The sequence below is a fragment of the Papilio machaon genome, chromosome 2 (genome assembly GCF_912999745.1).
Source record: "Papilio machaon chromosome 2, ilPapMach1.1, whole genome shotgun sequence".
Taxonomy (NCBI): Eukaryota; Metazoa; Arthropoda; class Insecta; order Lepidoptera; family Papilionidae; genus Papilio; species Papilio machaon.
The window spans coordinates 3916118-3931717 of NC_059987.1; the positions used below are offsets into that span (position 1 = coordinate 3916118).

At 34.7% G+C, this 15600-nt stretch overlaps 1 protein-coding gene and 1 long non-coding RNA gene across 2 annotated transcripts in view; one reads left to right on the forward strand and one right to left on the reverse strand.

Annotated features, from left to right (window-relative positions):
- The window catches only part of LOC106717584 (dynein axonemal heavy chain 8), a 30448-nt gene extending 16002 nt beyond the window's left edge, over positions 1-14446 (forward strand). Inside the window, exons 47-89 of the mRNA XM_045685405.1 lie at positions 58-275; positions 426-562; positions 642-694; positions 825-1032; positions 1259-1520; positions 1631-1753; positions 1836-1953; positions 2053-2148; positions 2228-2334; positions 2411-2574; positions 4271-4471; positions 4548-4688; positions 4805-4909; positions 4998-5182; positions 5408-5541; positions 5615-5746; positions 6080-6282; positions 6392-6683; positions 6757-6924; positions 7009-7109; positions 7276-7474; positions 7647-7858; positions 8101-8239; positions 8412-8596; positions 8778-8904; positions 9072-9207; positions 9373-9590; positions 9705-9947; positions 10107-10242; positions 10564-10717; positions 10887-11006; positions 11165-11225; positions 11324-11503; positions 11644-11756; positions 11862-11947; positions 12089-12350; positions 12440-12679; positions 12822-12989; positions 13100-13241; positions 13418-13607; positions 13732-13853; positions 13942-14103; positions 14190-14446. Coding sequence (XP_045541361.1) covers positions 58-275; positions 426-562; positions 642-694; positions 825-1032; positions 1259-1520; positions 1631-1753; positions 1836-1953; positions 2053-2148; positions 2228-2334; positions 2411-2574; positions 4271-4471; positions 4548-4688; positions 4805-4909; positions 4998-5182; positions 5408-5541; positions 5615-5746; positions 6080-6282; positions 6392-6683; positions 6757-6924; positions 7009-7109; positions 7276-7474; positions 7647-7858; positions 8101-8239; positions 8412-8596; positions 8778-8904; positions 9072-9207; positions 9373-9590; positions 9705-9947; positions 10107-10242; positions 10564-10717; positions 10887-11006; positions 11165-11225; positions 11324-11503; positions 11644-11756; positions 11862-11947; positions 12089-12350; positions 12440-12679; positions 12822-12989; positions 13100-13241; positions 13418-13607; positions 13732-13853; positions 13942-14103; positions 14190-14315 — 6869 coding nt within the window. The 3' untranslated portion in view covers positions 14316-14446. The remainder of the gene's footprint in view (positions 1-57; positions 276-425; positions 563-641; positions 695-824; positions 1033-1258; positions 1521-1630; positions 1754-1835; positions 1954-2052; positions 2149-2227; positions 2335-2410; positions 2575-4270; positions 4472-4547; positions 4689-4804; positions 4910-4997; positions 5183-5407; positions 5542-5614; positions 5747-6079; positions 6283-6391; positions 6684-6756; positions 6925-7008; positions 7110-7275; positions 7475-7646; positions 7859-8100; positions 8240-8411; positions 8597-8777; positions 8905-9071; positions 9208-9372; positions 9591-9704; positions 9948-10106; positions 10243-10563; positions 10718-10886; positions 11007-11164; positions 11226-11323; positions 11504-11643; positions 11757-11861; positions 11948-12088; positions 12351-12439; positions 12680-12821; positions 12990-13099; positions 13242-13417; positions 13608-13731; positions 13854-13941; positions 14104-14189) is intronic.
- LOC123722756 lies at positions 3040-3650 on the reverse strand. The gene is made up of 3 exons (XR_006756565.1): positions 3615-3650; positions 3241-3317; positions 3040-3167 (listed from the first exon to the last, which is right to left on the reverse strand). It is a non-coding gene; the product is annotated as an uncharacterized LOC123722756 (long non-coding RNA).
- Positions 14447-15600: the final 1154 nt, after the last annotated feature.

Below are 15600 nucleotides of genomic sequence, written 5' to 3' on the forward strand. Positions count from 1 at the left end.
TTCTTATGTATCTTTATAGGTTTGTGCATAAAATATACTTTTATGTGATTCTTACAGATGGTCCCGTGGACGCTGTATGGATTGAGAATCTTAATTCCGTGTTAGACGACAACAAGACGTTGACTTTAGCTAACGGAGACCGGATCACGATGGCTCAGAACAGCAAGTTGGTGTTTGAGCCCGATAACGTGGACAATGCGTCGCCTGCCACCGTCAGCCGAATGGGCATGGTGTTTTTATCTTCTTCAGTGTTGAAATGGCAACCGATATTAGAGGTGAGTTTTATGAATACGTTATTTTTATATTGTTAGCTTAGTTAATTAGTTCAAGATAGTATGGCCGTCTTCGTTAATAGTTTTAAAAGGGGGATGTAAGTACTTGTATCTTACTCTACTTATCGAGATAAAAAACATATTAATCCCCAGGGTTGGTTAAGAAAAAGGCCTCCTCGAGAAGCTGATGTATTGCGAAATGCTTTTAACAAAGTATACGATGAAGTCCATACCTACGTTCAACAAAAGTTACCGGCTAAAATGGCGCTCTTAGAAGCTATCTACGTTCGGTAAAATTGTTATTGTCAAGATTTTGTTATTTTGTATTTATTTCGTTTACACTGTTGAGCGTTTCGGTCTTTTTTGTAGACAGTGCATCGACGTTCTAGTTGGTCTCTTAGAAATAGAAATTCCTGGCGGCAGTAAGTACCAAGAATACATTAATATTAAAATTTGCCATATATTTTTATCTAAAACTGCAGTGGAATAAAATAGATTTAAGATTAGTCCGAAGTCATAAGGCCCGGATTCTAATTTCCACTGTGTTTTTAGAAACCCACACGGATCGTCATTTGGAGCGTTTGTTTGTATTTTCCCTTATGTGGTCTCTGGGAGCTGTGCTAGAGTTGGATGCGCGCACGCGTATGGCCGAGTTTATGACGAAGTTGCCAGTAAAGATGGATTGGCCAGGTTCGAAGTCAAAAGAATGGGTCATGCCCTTTGAATATATGGTTACCGAGACTGGTGTTTGGCAGCACTGGTTAGTAGTACTAACCATTTTTTCATAATTTAAATAATTCTCCATCCATGAAATTTTGCGTTTGCAATTTTTTTTTAGCTTATACGACGTCTGTGACCGCCGTTATCCATTACATTCGTTACAGTTATGGAAAGGGTGTCTATTTCCAGTAGAATGAGATGGAAACTCTGTGCTCCCATGGATCTTTGACATTGTTGTTTGTTGATTTACTTATATATGATTCTAGGTCTGAAAGCGTTGAGGATTACATCTACCCAACTGACAGCGTACCAGAATACGCTTCTATTTTAGTACCCAACATTGACAATGTGTGCATTTCGTTCCTGATAGACACAATCGCTAAACAGAATAAAGCCGTACTACTGATTGGAGAACAAGGCACGGCCAAGACAGTAATGTTGAAGAGTTATATGCAGAAATACGATAATGAAGTTAAATTGTTCAAAATGATCAATTTCTCGTCTGCTACCACACCCAATATGTTCCAGGTAAGTAAAATGAAAACTATGGAAAAAAACTATACCCCTATTCAGATAACATTTCATATACTTCGTTCGAAAAATAAAAGTTATTGTTGTTGTAACTTGTATGGCTGTAGAGAATCATCGAATCGTACGTGGAGAAGCGTGTGGGTATGACTTATGGCCCGCCTGGCGGCCGCCGTATGACGGTCTTTGTCGACGATATAAATATGCCGGTAGTCAACGAATGGGGTGATCAGGTAAGATAAATAATTTGTTCTAAATGCTCGTCTTTTATTTCATTTTATATGATAACATATTTTATTTTTTTAATCTGTAAAGGTAACTAACGAGATTGTACGGCAAATGATGGAATGTGGAGGATTTTACTCCCTTGAAAAACCAGGAGAATTTATTATAATTGCTGATATTCAAATGTTCGGTGCTATGATACATCCAGGTAAGAATATAAAGCATCAGTCTTAAGTTTGTAAAATATACGTTTATCCGAAATACACCTATAAATGTTTTCATTCAAACTTTTTCTTTTTTTTATCAGGGGGCGGTCGCAATGACATCCCTCCTCGTTTGAAGAGACAATTTAACATATTTAATTGCACTCTCCCAAGCATCGTTTCAATGGATAAGATTTTCAGTACGTATATTTTCTGTTATTTATAATTCCGAACAAAATCCTCACAATACAATTTATTTTCTTCTACTTTTACTTTCAGCAACAATAAGTGCGGGCTATTTTTGTAAGACGCGATTTGATAAAAAAATTGTAGATTTTATGCCGAGACTTGTACCCGTCACAAGATTAATTTGGCAACAAACTAAGGTATTTTTTTAAAGGTTACAATAAATAATCGCTGTTCGATTGTATTCAAGTATTTAAAAAAATGAAATGACTCCAGATAAAAATGTTGCCGACACCAGCGAAATTTCATTACGTATTCAATTTGCGTGATCTATCGAGAATATGGGAAGGTATATTATATATCAAAAAAGAAGAATTACCAAATATAACAACTGCTCTGAAGTTATGGTTTCACGAATGTCTGAGAGTGATTTCAGATAGGTAAGGAAGATTTTCTTTTTTTTTTTTTTGAACAACATTTGTTGGGTGCACGAATGAGGCGGGTCGACCGGTGCAATACTACCACACAGAAGACAGGCGTCAAGTGAAAGCAATTCCGCGTTTCTTCGTGCCAGAGTCCTAATTTTAGCCCGGTTCCTTCCCATCCTTTTCTTCCCGTTCGGCAAGAAGATAGCATAAAGTTCTCTTAATGTTAACATTATTCAAGATCTGATATCAGAAATGATAACCAAAAAATCAACATAAAGTTAACATAAAGCTCTCTTATGAGCCATCTAGCGCCATCTTTTAGAGATCATTAAAAAGATATCAGAAAGATAACGTTTTTATGTTAAAATTAAGAGGCTAGTCTAAAATTAAAATCGACATGGTAAATAGGTTTAATTATTGTTTATTTGATAACACAATGAATAATAACGATATGACATACCAATATAAATAATCTTATTATTAAAATTATAAATACTTTTACGGCTCAAGTAATGATATAGGAGTTTTAAATGTTGGTGGTGGTTGCTGATCCTTTTGGCTCACGTACGTGGCAGGTGGCATTGGTATATTATTTATTCCGCTATCTGAAAATAAAGTGTTTTATTAATAAGGAACAAAATAATTATATATAATTGAACAACTTTATTTGTTACATACCCTCATTATCAGAAGAATTTGACGATATTATCCTCTTTCTACTTTTAGTTTCTTACTTTTACATCTTGTGTTGAATCCTAAAAAAATATCAAATTAGAAATTGAAAATATTCATTAAATTTTAGCGCATTCTAAATTTTATCAGACACTTTTACAAAGACGATGCTGATAAGTTTTTTTTTATTATGTATGAATGTATGAATTAAATGAACAAAATTGTATACAAATGTTTAAAGTTAGAAATATTTTAAAAAGTAAAATATTTAAACTGCATTTAATTAAAATAGCGACGAGCATCGTCTTACAACAATTTTAAATAATTTAATTAGTTATAAAATATAAAAAAATGTGTTTATAACCTATATTCATACTTACAAGTTTATTTGTTCGGCAATTAAATTCTTGATAACTAACTGAATAATAAGAATCACAAATACTATTAATTATAGTTTCAACCAGTATGTTAAGTCAAAAATATTACGTTTATGTTGTAATAATTGAATAAAACCACTTAGCAATGCCGAACGAATTACGATGCAATTCACGCTTGTCAACAATCACTCTTTAATGGATGAGTGAGAGGTCCGTATAGAACAAAATGGCCGCTGTTGTCGCGAAAAGTACTAACAATTCAATTTTTCGTATATTTCAATTTCGAATTATTTTTGAATTGAACACCAAATTTATTTTTGAAAAAGTAACTAGAATTGTTTTTTAAAAATGATTATTAAGGAAATTCAATAAATCTGAAATTTTTTTAAAGTTTTATTAACAAAAAAATATGTTCTCGAAAAGTCATCATTTAGTTATCATTGAGATTGCTTTAAAATGACATCGACAAAAAGTTATCGAAAAGACAACATTTTACTGAGCTCTAAAAGTCAACATGTTTCAGACAACATTATGTCATCTTTCTGACTTTTATGCCGAACGGGTTATATGGAAAGGATAATATAAAAAAAAAACTTCGTTTGTACAAACGAAGTTGACGGATGGTTTAATTGACAAGGAATATATCTTATGGTTCTTAGATTTACAACATTCGATGACAAAGATTGGTTTGTGGAGAACTTTTGGAAGATTGCATCACATGAACTTCCCGACGTAGTTAATGACTTTCCGACTGAAGACACGTATTTTGTCAACTTTTTGAGAGAGCCCGTTGACCCAACGGGTGATGAAGAAGAAGACTTTAGTACTGAAGCTCCCAAAATATACGAAGAGTTGCCGTCGTAAGTACTAAACTATATTTAATTGCCCTATATTAGAATACTTCAGATATACACTTTACCCTGATCTTTCTTGCAGATGGGAATTTGTATTAAAAAAATTGGGACAGTTCCAAGATCAGTTTAATGAGCAAATCAGAGGGGCTCATTTGGATTTGGTGTTTTTCCACGATTGCATGGTGCATTTGTTTATTATATCGCGAATTATAAATACGCCAAGGTAATCTAATATTGGTTTTCTGTAGTAAGTCTTTCAAGGAGAACTCCATTCTCCATGGCTTGCTACCAATACTTTTTATTCTTTAATCAAATAACGTAGATTTATGGTTTTTGCAGAGGGAATGCTTTGCTGGTAGGTGTAGGTGGGTCTGGTAAACAAAGTTTAACCAAATTAGCTTCGTTCATAGCCAACTTTAAATTTTATCAAATTACATTAACAAGGTACTTAATTCCATTTCGTTGCATTTTATCTCTATGATTTAATTTTTTATGTAAGGTTACGAGTTACTAATAATGGATACTTCGTTAGGTCGTATAACGTTAACAACTTTATGGACGATATAAAGATTTTGTATCGAACAGCGGGACTGCAAGGTCAAGGCATTTCCTTTATATTTACTGATAACGACATTAAAGAAGAACAATTCCTTGAATTTTTGAATAATATTCTTAGCTCGGGAGAAATCGCTAACCTCTTCCCTAAAGAAGAAATGGGTAAAGTTATCATTTTCTTCCTCAAATTTATCTTATTTCTAGGTAGTTCGATAAAACCTTACCGTAAGGTTAGATTCGTTCTCCAATAATAATTGGTATGATTTAAGATTACCACTTGTTAATTTTAACCAGGTTACGTTCAAAATTCGATCTACTTTTGACGTAAACCATACGTGTTATCTAAGTAGACTATCGTTTTGTTACTTAATTGCTATTGTCTTTTAGATGAAATTCTCAACGAATTAACACCTATTATGAAGAAATATGCACCGAAAAGAATTCCGGTTCCCGATGTATTGTACGAATACTTTATTATGCGATCTAGAGCTAACCTCCATGTTGTTTTATGTTTCTCTCCGGTAATGAAGATTCTTAATCAATACTGCCTTATTATTTTCATTATTTTGTTTTTATATTCAATATTGTTGTTAGGTCGGTGAAAAATTCCGCAGCAGAGCTCTGAAGTTTCCCGGTCTTATTTCTGGATCAACAATGGATTGGTTCCAAAAGTGGCCTAGAGAGGCATTAATAGAAGTCGCTCAACATTTTCTTTCTGGTTTTAAGGCAAGTCTCAAATAAAATAAGTTGAACATATGTAATACTAGCTGTAGCCCGTGACTCCGTTCGCGCGGAATTGAAAAAAAGTAATAAGTACTAAGTAAGGAAAGTAGCCTATGTGTTCTTCCAGACTATGTTCTACATCTGTGCCAAATTTCATCAAGATCCTCTGAGCCGTTCCGGAGATTCCTTCAAAGACAAATCCATCCATTTAAACATTCGCATTTATATATTATTAAGATTAAATGAGTACTCACGTTTATTTATGAGAACGTTCATTTGGTTTTTATTTGGAAAATGATCAATGTCACAATTTTAACACTTTTGTATTTTTATTAGATTGTGTGTTCAGAAGAAACAAAAACACAGTTAATCGAAGTGATGGGAATGGTCCAAGACGACGTCGCCAGCGCCTGTACATCTTACTACGATAGATTTAGGAGACAGACTCACGTCACTCCGAAATCATATCTGTCTTTCTTAGAAGGCTACAAAGTTTTGTACAAGGATAAGCATAATAATATAGCGGAAATGGCCAAGAGGTAAGTTGACTTTTTTATTATTTGAAAGTTTTATCACGGCTGCTTTTATCGAGAAAATAATTTTTTTCTATGTTTTATTGCATCTACTCAAATAAATACTAAATAACAGAATGACTACTGGTTTGGATAAGTTAGTTGAAGCTGCTGCAAGCGTAGATATATTGAAAAAAGAATTGGAGCTAAAAGAATTAGAAATAAAGGAAGCGACAGCAAAAGCGGAAGAGGTTTTAGCAGCTGTGGCAGAATCTGCGGCGGCTGCAGAGGTTGTGAAAGCGGAAGTGTTGGAGGTGAAGGATCGAGCCGTTAAGCTCGTCAGCGTAATTGCAGCGGAAACAGCTGTGGCTGAAGAAAAATTGGCAGCGGCGAAGCCAGCGCTCGATGCCGCTGAAGCTGCATTACTGGTAAGCGACGTGGATATGTAAAAATTCGTTTAAATTTGTTTTTTTTCGTGTTTAATTATTGTTTTATTTGTAGACTATTAACGCTGCTGACATAGCCACTGTACGAAAGTTAGGAAAACCACCATTCCTAATTACTTTGATTATGGACGCTGTAATAATTCTCTTTAGAAAACGTATTGACCCAATAAAACCTGACCCGGATAAACAATTTTTGGTGGCCTCTTGGGCAGAATCTCTCAAGGTAATAGTTCATACTGATTTTCCCTCTTATAAGTGAAGTTACGGATTTTGCTTTTTTTTTCTATACATTCTTTTAAATTCACAGGTTATGGCCGATGCTAGATTCTTAAATAACCTGAAGAATTATCCAAAGGATGAAATTAATGCAGAAATGGTTGACTTATTACAACCGTACTTCAATTTCAGGTGAAAAGTGTTTTGCTTTATAGTTTTTTTTTGTAATTTAATAAAAGATGACATTATCTTTAATTATTGTCACGAATATTACTTTATGTAATACGCATAAATATTGTAGATGATTGAATAATTTGTGTATAGTTTTGACCAAGTGAAATCTTATAATTATTTTCAGTCAATATACCTTTGAAGCTGCAAAGATCGCTTGCGGCAACGTTGCAGGTTTGATTTCTTGGACTATTGCAATGGCGCAATTCTACGGTGTCAATAAGGATGTGTTACCTTTGAAGGCAAATTTGGCAGTAATGCAGGGCAAGTATCAAGCTGCCAAGAAAGAATTGGAAGCAGCGGAAGCATTATTACAAGCTAAGGAGGTATACCAATATTTTTAATTTTATCAGTTATGACGTTTAGGTTCTAGCATATAACTGCGACTGTGAAATATCAATTACTACTGGATTCGTAGATATTACTGGATTCGTAGTTACATTACTAACCTGATAAGATTTACTCATCTTTGTGTAACGTTTTGGTAAATGATTTTAGCGAGAATTAGCGGGAGTGCAAAGAGAATTCGATCAGGCAATGGCATTGAAGCAAGCAGTGTTGGATGACGCTGCAAAATGCCAGCAGAAGATGGACGCGGCTACGGCACTGATCAATGGCCTTAGCGGAGAACGAGTGCGATGGACTGAACAATCGACTCTATTCAAAGCTCAGATAGAGCGCCTCGTTGGAGATATTCTGTTCCTTACTGGGTAATAAACATGAATAAATAGAATCATGTTGTTAAAACAATAATCAACTTTAATATTATCTCTGTCCTGAGTTAGAAAAAGGCAAGTAGTGGTGGGAAATTTAAGCAAATGGATGACAAAACAAAATGTTTTTTATATCTCAAATACAGGTTTAGGATGTAATTAAATAAAAGAGTGTAAGTTTGTCTATGAGACAATTTTAGGTACATTTTAATCTTTAATGTTTGGTTTTTTTACAACAGGTTTTTGTCTTACTCCGGACCGTTCAACCAAGAGTATCGCAACTTGTTGGTCAGTAATTGGTTGAGCGAGTTACTGCGACGTAAAGTACCAGTCTCTATGAGTTTAAGTATCACCGAAGAATTAACCGACACTGCTACGGTATCTAAAATATTTTTTGGAAATTCAATATGTAGATTGATGAAATCACCCTTTTAATACGGACGTTTACCATTAAATAAACAGTAACGTTCAAATTGATGATTGAAGATTTTGAGAGAAGTGATTGAATTAGTTTGATGCATAAAATATTGAATACTCACTTTACTTGTAGATTGGAGAGTGGAATTTGTACGGACTACCAACAGACGATTTGTCAATACAGAACGGTATAATTGTGACGAAAGCTGCTCGGTTCCCATTACTTATAGATCCTCAAACACAGGGCAAGATCTGGATCAAAAACATGGAGAGACTAAACGATCTCATTGTTACCACGTTGAATCACAAATATTTCAGGTAGTAAGATTAAATCTAATGAATGCCAAATGGGCTAGCCTCATACAAAAAATATCAAGTCTTGGTCTTTCCCTTTGTCAAGTTTGTGACCTCTTTTTTGTGACTTAAACACATTGCAATAACTATAATTGAATATTATGATCAAAGTTCAATAGGAAATGTGACAAAATATTTGTTGCAGGAATCACATTGAGGATTGTGTATCACTCGGCAGACCGCTATTGATTGAAGACGTTGGAGAGGAGTTGGATCCGGCACTGGATAACATTTTGGAGAAAAATTACATTAAAATTGGTTCATCGTTCAAAGTACACACATATATATATAAACATTAAATTCTTAAGAATTTAAATTATTTTAGAATTTTTATAAATCTTAAATCTTTTGTCCCAACATAAAATTAATATATTTTTAGAAATTGAATAAAATCCACGAAATATAGCAACTAATTTTTCGAGATTATATCTGATTTTAGGTAAGATTGGGAGATAAAGAAATTGATGTGACGGATGGTCACAAGATCTATATTACCACAAAGCTACCGAATCCGGCATACACTCCGGAAGTTTCCGCACGAACCTCAATAATTGATTTCACTGTAACCATGCAAGGTAGTACTTTGATAAATTCGTAATGGCTATATCTCCATTATTTTTAGAAAATTGACTCTTAAGAGCACATCGTTGAAACGCCTTTCTTATTCGTTTTCATTGGTTAATGATTAATATAACAATTTCTTAGCTGCAAAATGTAAAAATATATTTTTAATTCATTAGGATTGGAGGACCAGCTGTTAGGTCGTGTGATATTAACGGAGAAGGCTGAATTGGAATCGGAGCGAACGCAACTGATAATGGACGTAACTTCTAATAGGCGCAAGATGCAGGAGTTGGAGGCGAATCTGTTGCACAAATTGACCACTATTCAAGGTTCCCTCGTCGAGGATGTGACCTTGATTCAAGTGCTCAACGTCACTAAGGCTACTGCTACTGAAGTAAATAAATAAAACTTAATTAAAAATAAACAGTGTTAAAAAGTTTCGTATGTCATCAGACTAATTTAATTTAATGTTCATTACAATTTATTAATACATCCTATTCTTTTCAAGGTACGAGAAAAGTTAGATGTGGCGAAAGAAACTGAAATAAAAATTAACACGGCGAGAGAGGAATTCCGACCCGTGGCGACTCGCGGCTCCGTGTTGTACTTCTTGATTTGCAACATGTCTCTCGTGTGCAACATGTACCAGACCTCGTTGGCGCAGTTCCTCGAACGATTCGACATATCCATGGAGAGATCGCCCCCAAGCCCTATAACTATAAAGAGGATTTGGTTCATTATTGACTATTTGGTATGCTTAGACCCTGAAAATAATAATTTTAACGAACGATTTTTAGGTTTGAAACTTATAAGTAAAAGAAACTATATAAGTTTTTACAACTAAGTTGTTTTCTAGAGATTACAAATAAGTTAATTGTTTTTTCTGGTTTAATTCATTCAATTGTTCCAGACATTTGACGTCTTCAAATATATCTGCCGAGGTTTTTACGAGAAACACAAATATCTCTTCACATTACTATTGACACTTAAAATTGACTTACAAAGGGAGTATATTACGTTTGACGAGTTTCAAACATTTATTAAAGGTGTGTTCTTTGTTTGAATTGTATTCACTTCTCGCTACTTGACGGACTGTAAATAATTCTTTGTTTAAATTATGCCCGTATAGTAGGACAGGAGCGCTCAAAATCAGCTAACTATATCAGTAAAAACTAACTAGCACCAGTGGACCGAAACAGTCTATGCCAGGCCAGCGCTAGTGTTGTGCGTACTATCAGTACTGTAGTACCTACTAGCATAATGTAAACCAGGCATAAAATTGCTGGTTTTAATTGTTTTTCAAACTGTAAATAGAAAAATGTTACAACATTGACAAGATTTAAACATGGTTTATATTATTTGTGTAGGTGGCGCAGCTTTGGATCTAAACGCATGTCCACCTAAACCATTTAAATGGGTAACTGACATGTCGTGGTTGAATCTCGTTCAACTTTCCAACTTACGACAGTTCACCAATATATTGAACCAAGTGAATAATAATGAAAAGGGATGGAAAAATTGGTAAAGCTGCTTTGTTTGCTATGCCCATTATGTACAAGTACGATTTTGATTTACATAAGCAAAATCAACAATATTACCACAGACGGATGGGTCTGAGTTCATAAGTAGATCTTTTTGATCAATGATGTTTATGTGGGAGATGATGATCTCAATTTTATACTTTGCGTAGGTTTGAGAAGGAAGCCCCAGAAGACGAGCCGCTGCCGGACGGTTATCACACACTAGACGTGTTCAGGAAATTACTAGTGGTTCGTGCTTGGTGTCCGGACAGAACATTGGCGCAAAGTTTGTTAGTACTTCATTTCGTTCTCGATCGATCTTTGTATCTATCTTTCTTGTATTTTACTCTTAATTCAAGTTATGTTTGTATTATATTTAAAAAAAACTGACATTTGGTTTTGTACAATGTTATGTTATAGCAGCTGCTTACTGAAGTTTATATTTCAGGAAATATGTCATAAGTTCAATGGGAGCAAGATTCTCCGAAGCTGTTATAGTCAACTATGAAGTACGCAAAGGATAATTCTCTAGTTTGATATTGATAGCAAAATTAACTTAATTAAATAATTTATTTTGATTGTCTTGTAACTATTTCTTGTGTTGTAGCATATGGTTCTAGAATCACGTCCGCTGGTTCCTTTGATCGGATTTTTGGCGATGGGGTCGGATCCAACGCCTTCTATAGAAATGACGGCAAAGCGGTTGGAATGTATTTGCCAGAGTGTTTCCATGGGCCAGGGGCAGGAGGTGCATGCGAGAAAACTAATAGATCGGGGCCTTAGAGAGGTGAATGTTATTTTATTTTACTTTAGTTTAATATTAGTATTTTTTTGATTTTATAATGATGATAGTTGTAATCCTATCGAAGGCATCTTAAGAGTACCTTCATACATAAGGAAACGTTTTTAATTTTTTTTAACTTTCAGGGTATTTGGGTACTGCTGCAAAACTGTCATTTAGGTTTGGAATATATGGTTGAAATTATGGAACAATTTGCGGAACTGGAAAAGGAACCCGAAAAAGTTCACGAAACTTTTAGGTAACGACGGAAAATTTATGTACCACGTTTCCTTGTATTGCTAAATTATAAAAATAAATACCAAACAGGGTGGATTAATAGTTAACTAATCATTTTTAATTGCAGACTATGGATTACGACGGAAGTGCATCCAAAGTTCCCTATAACTTTATTACAAATGTCGATTAAATATACTTGCGAACCTCCATCAGGTAAGGTCCATTTTTTATTTTTGAGATTTTTTAGGGCCCAAAGGGCTTACTCTGGCATCCTAGGACTATCTAAGCATAGGGAACATACATAAAATATATTTTTTTATTTAAATAATATATTTTTCTTGCTAATGTTTACAGGAGTTAAAGCTGGTCTCATGAGAACTTACGATTCTATGAGTCAAGATTTCCTAGACTATAGCGACAGTCCTTTCTACTTACCTTTAATATACACGATATCGTTCCTCCACACCGTGGTGCAAGAGAGACGAAAGTTTGGCCCGCTCGGGTGGAACATTCCCTACGAGTTCAACTCAGCGGATTGGCTCGCCTCTTGCATGTTTGTGCAGAACCATCTCGACGCGTTGGAGGTCGGACAAAATATTAGTTGGACAACTGTACGGTAAGATTTTATTTCATAGTTTTATAAATGACAGCAGGAAAAATCAAAAAACATAAAATTTCTTAATTTGTCACGTTTTACTGTTGCAGTTACATGGTATCAGCCGTGCAGTACGGTGGCCGAGTCACCGATGACTATGACAACCGTCTCCTCGGCACTTTCTGTAGAGTGTGGCTCACCGACCAGCTGTTCACAGAGAACTTCCAGTTCTATAAGGGTTACGGCATCATGGCCTTCAAAAATATACCCGAATATCTTGAGGAAATTGAAAAGATGAAGACTGTCGATCCACCTCAAACTTACGGCTTGCATACAAATGCTGATATCACGTAAGATAATCTATCTATTTCATTAATATTATTTTATAGTTTCGTCGAAAAAAATACAACAAATATCACAATTGTCACGTGAAAATTGGATCGCATTGAAATAAGAAAGAGTACATTTTATTAATGTATATTATGTTAACAGATATCAACGCAATGTCACTCAAGAACTTTTGGATACAATACTATCTATTCAACCTAAAGAGTCCAGCTCAGGCGGGGGCGAGACTCGTGAGGCATCGGTTTACCGACAAGCTAAAGAAATGCTTGAGAAAGTTCCGCCTAACTTTGACCCTAATGAAGTAAAAGAAAGGTAAAGCCACACATTTATTTAGTTATGAAATACGATTTTTACAGGTTAATTTAAAAGCTGCGGTCAAAAAAAAATCCGTGAATTAATCATTTTACTAAAATATTTTTCAGACTGAGGTTTTATGGAATATTGAATTCAATGGTGATTTTCCTCCGACAAGAGATTGATCGAATGCAGAAGGTAATCATGTTGGTACGAAGTACATTGAAAGATCTGTTGCTAGCAATTGATGGAACTATTATAATGAATGAGGTATGTATTATGTCTTAAAAATACTATTAACCCCCAGTCAGGTCCTAAAAAATAGAAAAGTTCAATATATCTTCGAATCGATATTTTTTATTTGATTGAATTCTGTTCTGCCTTGATTTTTATTGTTTTTTGTGTTGTAAATAAATATAGCGAAACGTAAATTTTAATATTTTTAGGCATTACGAGATTCTTTGGACAATATATATGACGCAAAAGTACCACAGATTTGGCTTAGGAGATCTTGGTCGTCCTCTACGCTGGGTTTCTGGTTTACAGAGTTCTTAGAAAGGAACATGCAGTTTTCGACGTGGTGTTTCCAAGCAAGACCATTTTCTTTTTGGATGACTGGGTTTTTCAATCCACAAGGTATATTTACAATAACATTTTTTAATGTTAAGAGAAAGAAATGTAATGTTTGCTTCATTTAGAATGTAAATCCACTTAATGATTCTTTTTTTTATTGGAATATTTTTTTACACGTAATTTACAGGTTTTCTGACGGCCATGAGACAAGAAGTAACCCGAGCACATAAAGGCTGGGCATTGGATATGGTTGCTTTGCACAATGACGTCACCAAATATACTTACGAGGAGATAAAGGCGCCCCCGCCGGTGAGATCGATTTCTTTGTTTTATATCGTGAGCCTTACCTTCAATGGATTGGAACAGACAATTCAAATGTGCGATTTCGTGTTAACAGGAGGGTGTATATGTTCACGGTGTGTTCTTGGACGGCGCGGGTTGGGACCGCCGCAACAGCCGCCTCTGCGAGTCCACACTTAAGGTCCTCTATGCCGCTTTGCCGGTGATTCATGTCTACGCCATAAATTCTACGGCACCGAAGGATCCAAAACTCTATCAGGTGAGCTTTTTAACATTTGAGGGTAGCAAAATTTAGCAGTAGCAACTTAGTTTACTAGGCTGTCATTTTTCTTCTTAAATTTCTAGTGTCCTGTGTACAAAAAACCGTGCCGCACAGATTTAACATTTATCACGCCTCTGTGGCTACCAACGATTAAGAATCCAGATCATTGGATCCTGAGAGGGGTCGCCATCTTGTGCGATATCAAGTAAACCGACAGTTGTTACCCGGTCAAAGAAATACACTACGGTCGAACAGCCAATCGCTCCGCATCTGTCGCTGTCCTGTGTTTTTTTTGATACGATATCTTTTCGACTCAAGTAGTTTTACTTGTTAATCTAGTCTGGCGTAATTTTAATTATATTGTGTTATTATTTATAAATAAAAGATGTTGTCAATGTAAGCGTTTTTATTTTAAATAGTCGAAGCAGAGACGTATCGCATTTTATTTACAAGAGTCGTTTCTTTCGAACAAACCTTTGGCAGTCTGGTTATGGATTTTGTTTGTTGAAAGATAATTGACTGTTCCAATAGTTTGGATAGAGTATAGAACACATCTTAGTAACGGTGGAGACAAGTTGCACAATAATTGCAATTTAACAATATAAGTGGACGGAGTACGTTCGCTGATTTATTCCTTTTACGGACTGTATTACTATGATCACTTGCTTGTAAGCATCTACGAATTCATACTATCCAATACCTATGTCACATATTAAGTCTCTAACTGTGAGTTTCTGAGTCCGAAATCTCCGTTTAAAACATATTGCTATCTCTGTGTTATCAAAGATAATGACAGGGATGAAAATATGTTTTATATAGAGATTTTGGACTCTGAAACGTACTGTACGATGCACATTTTGTTATGGCTGTTGGGATTACGTTTCATAGATTTAATATACTTACAGATAGATTAACAATGAAAGATGCAAAGATTCGTTCTTGTCACCTTAAAATGTTTATGCCTGCTAAGGGATACAACAATGCACATAAAATCTACAACTATTCGTTACCTAACTGTTTATGTGAAATGTTATATTATTTTTAATTTTCTTTGATCTCGTTAACATATTCGCGCTTGAAATAGATGTTTAATTTCAGCTATATTAAACGAATCTCAGTAATTAGTAGGTATATTAAATCTAGAAATCGTGAATATCATGATTAAAATTATTTGCATTACGTCTAAAACTTTGGCAGTAAAGGTACATACAAAAAACTAAAACATCAGTCTATTTTCAAATGAACGCATCGGATTTGTCTGTTCCGTTATAAAATGATAAAATAACAATGGAAATGAATTAATGCACGACTTACTCGATTATGTACACATAACGTACACCTAAAACGAGATCTAGCATTTCTACATAATTATACTGAACAATATTTCATACTACAACAATATTAAGTTATATATTATACATGCAGTCTTATTGTATTCACATTATATAAAGCAGTTTTATATCTATTGCATTCCAGATATAGTGATTTTCGGTA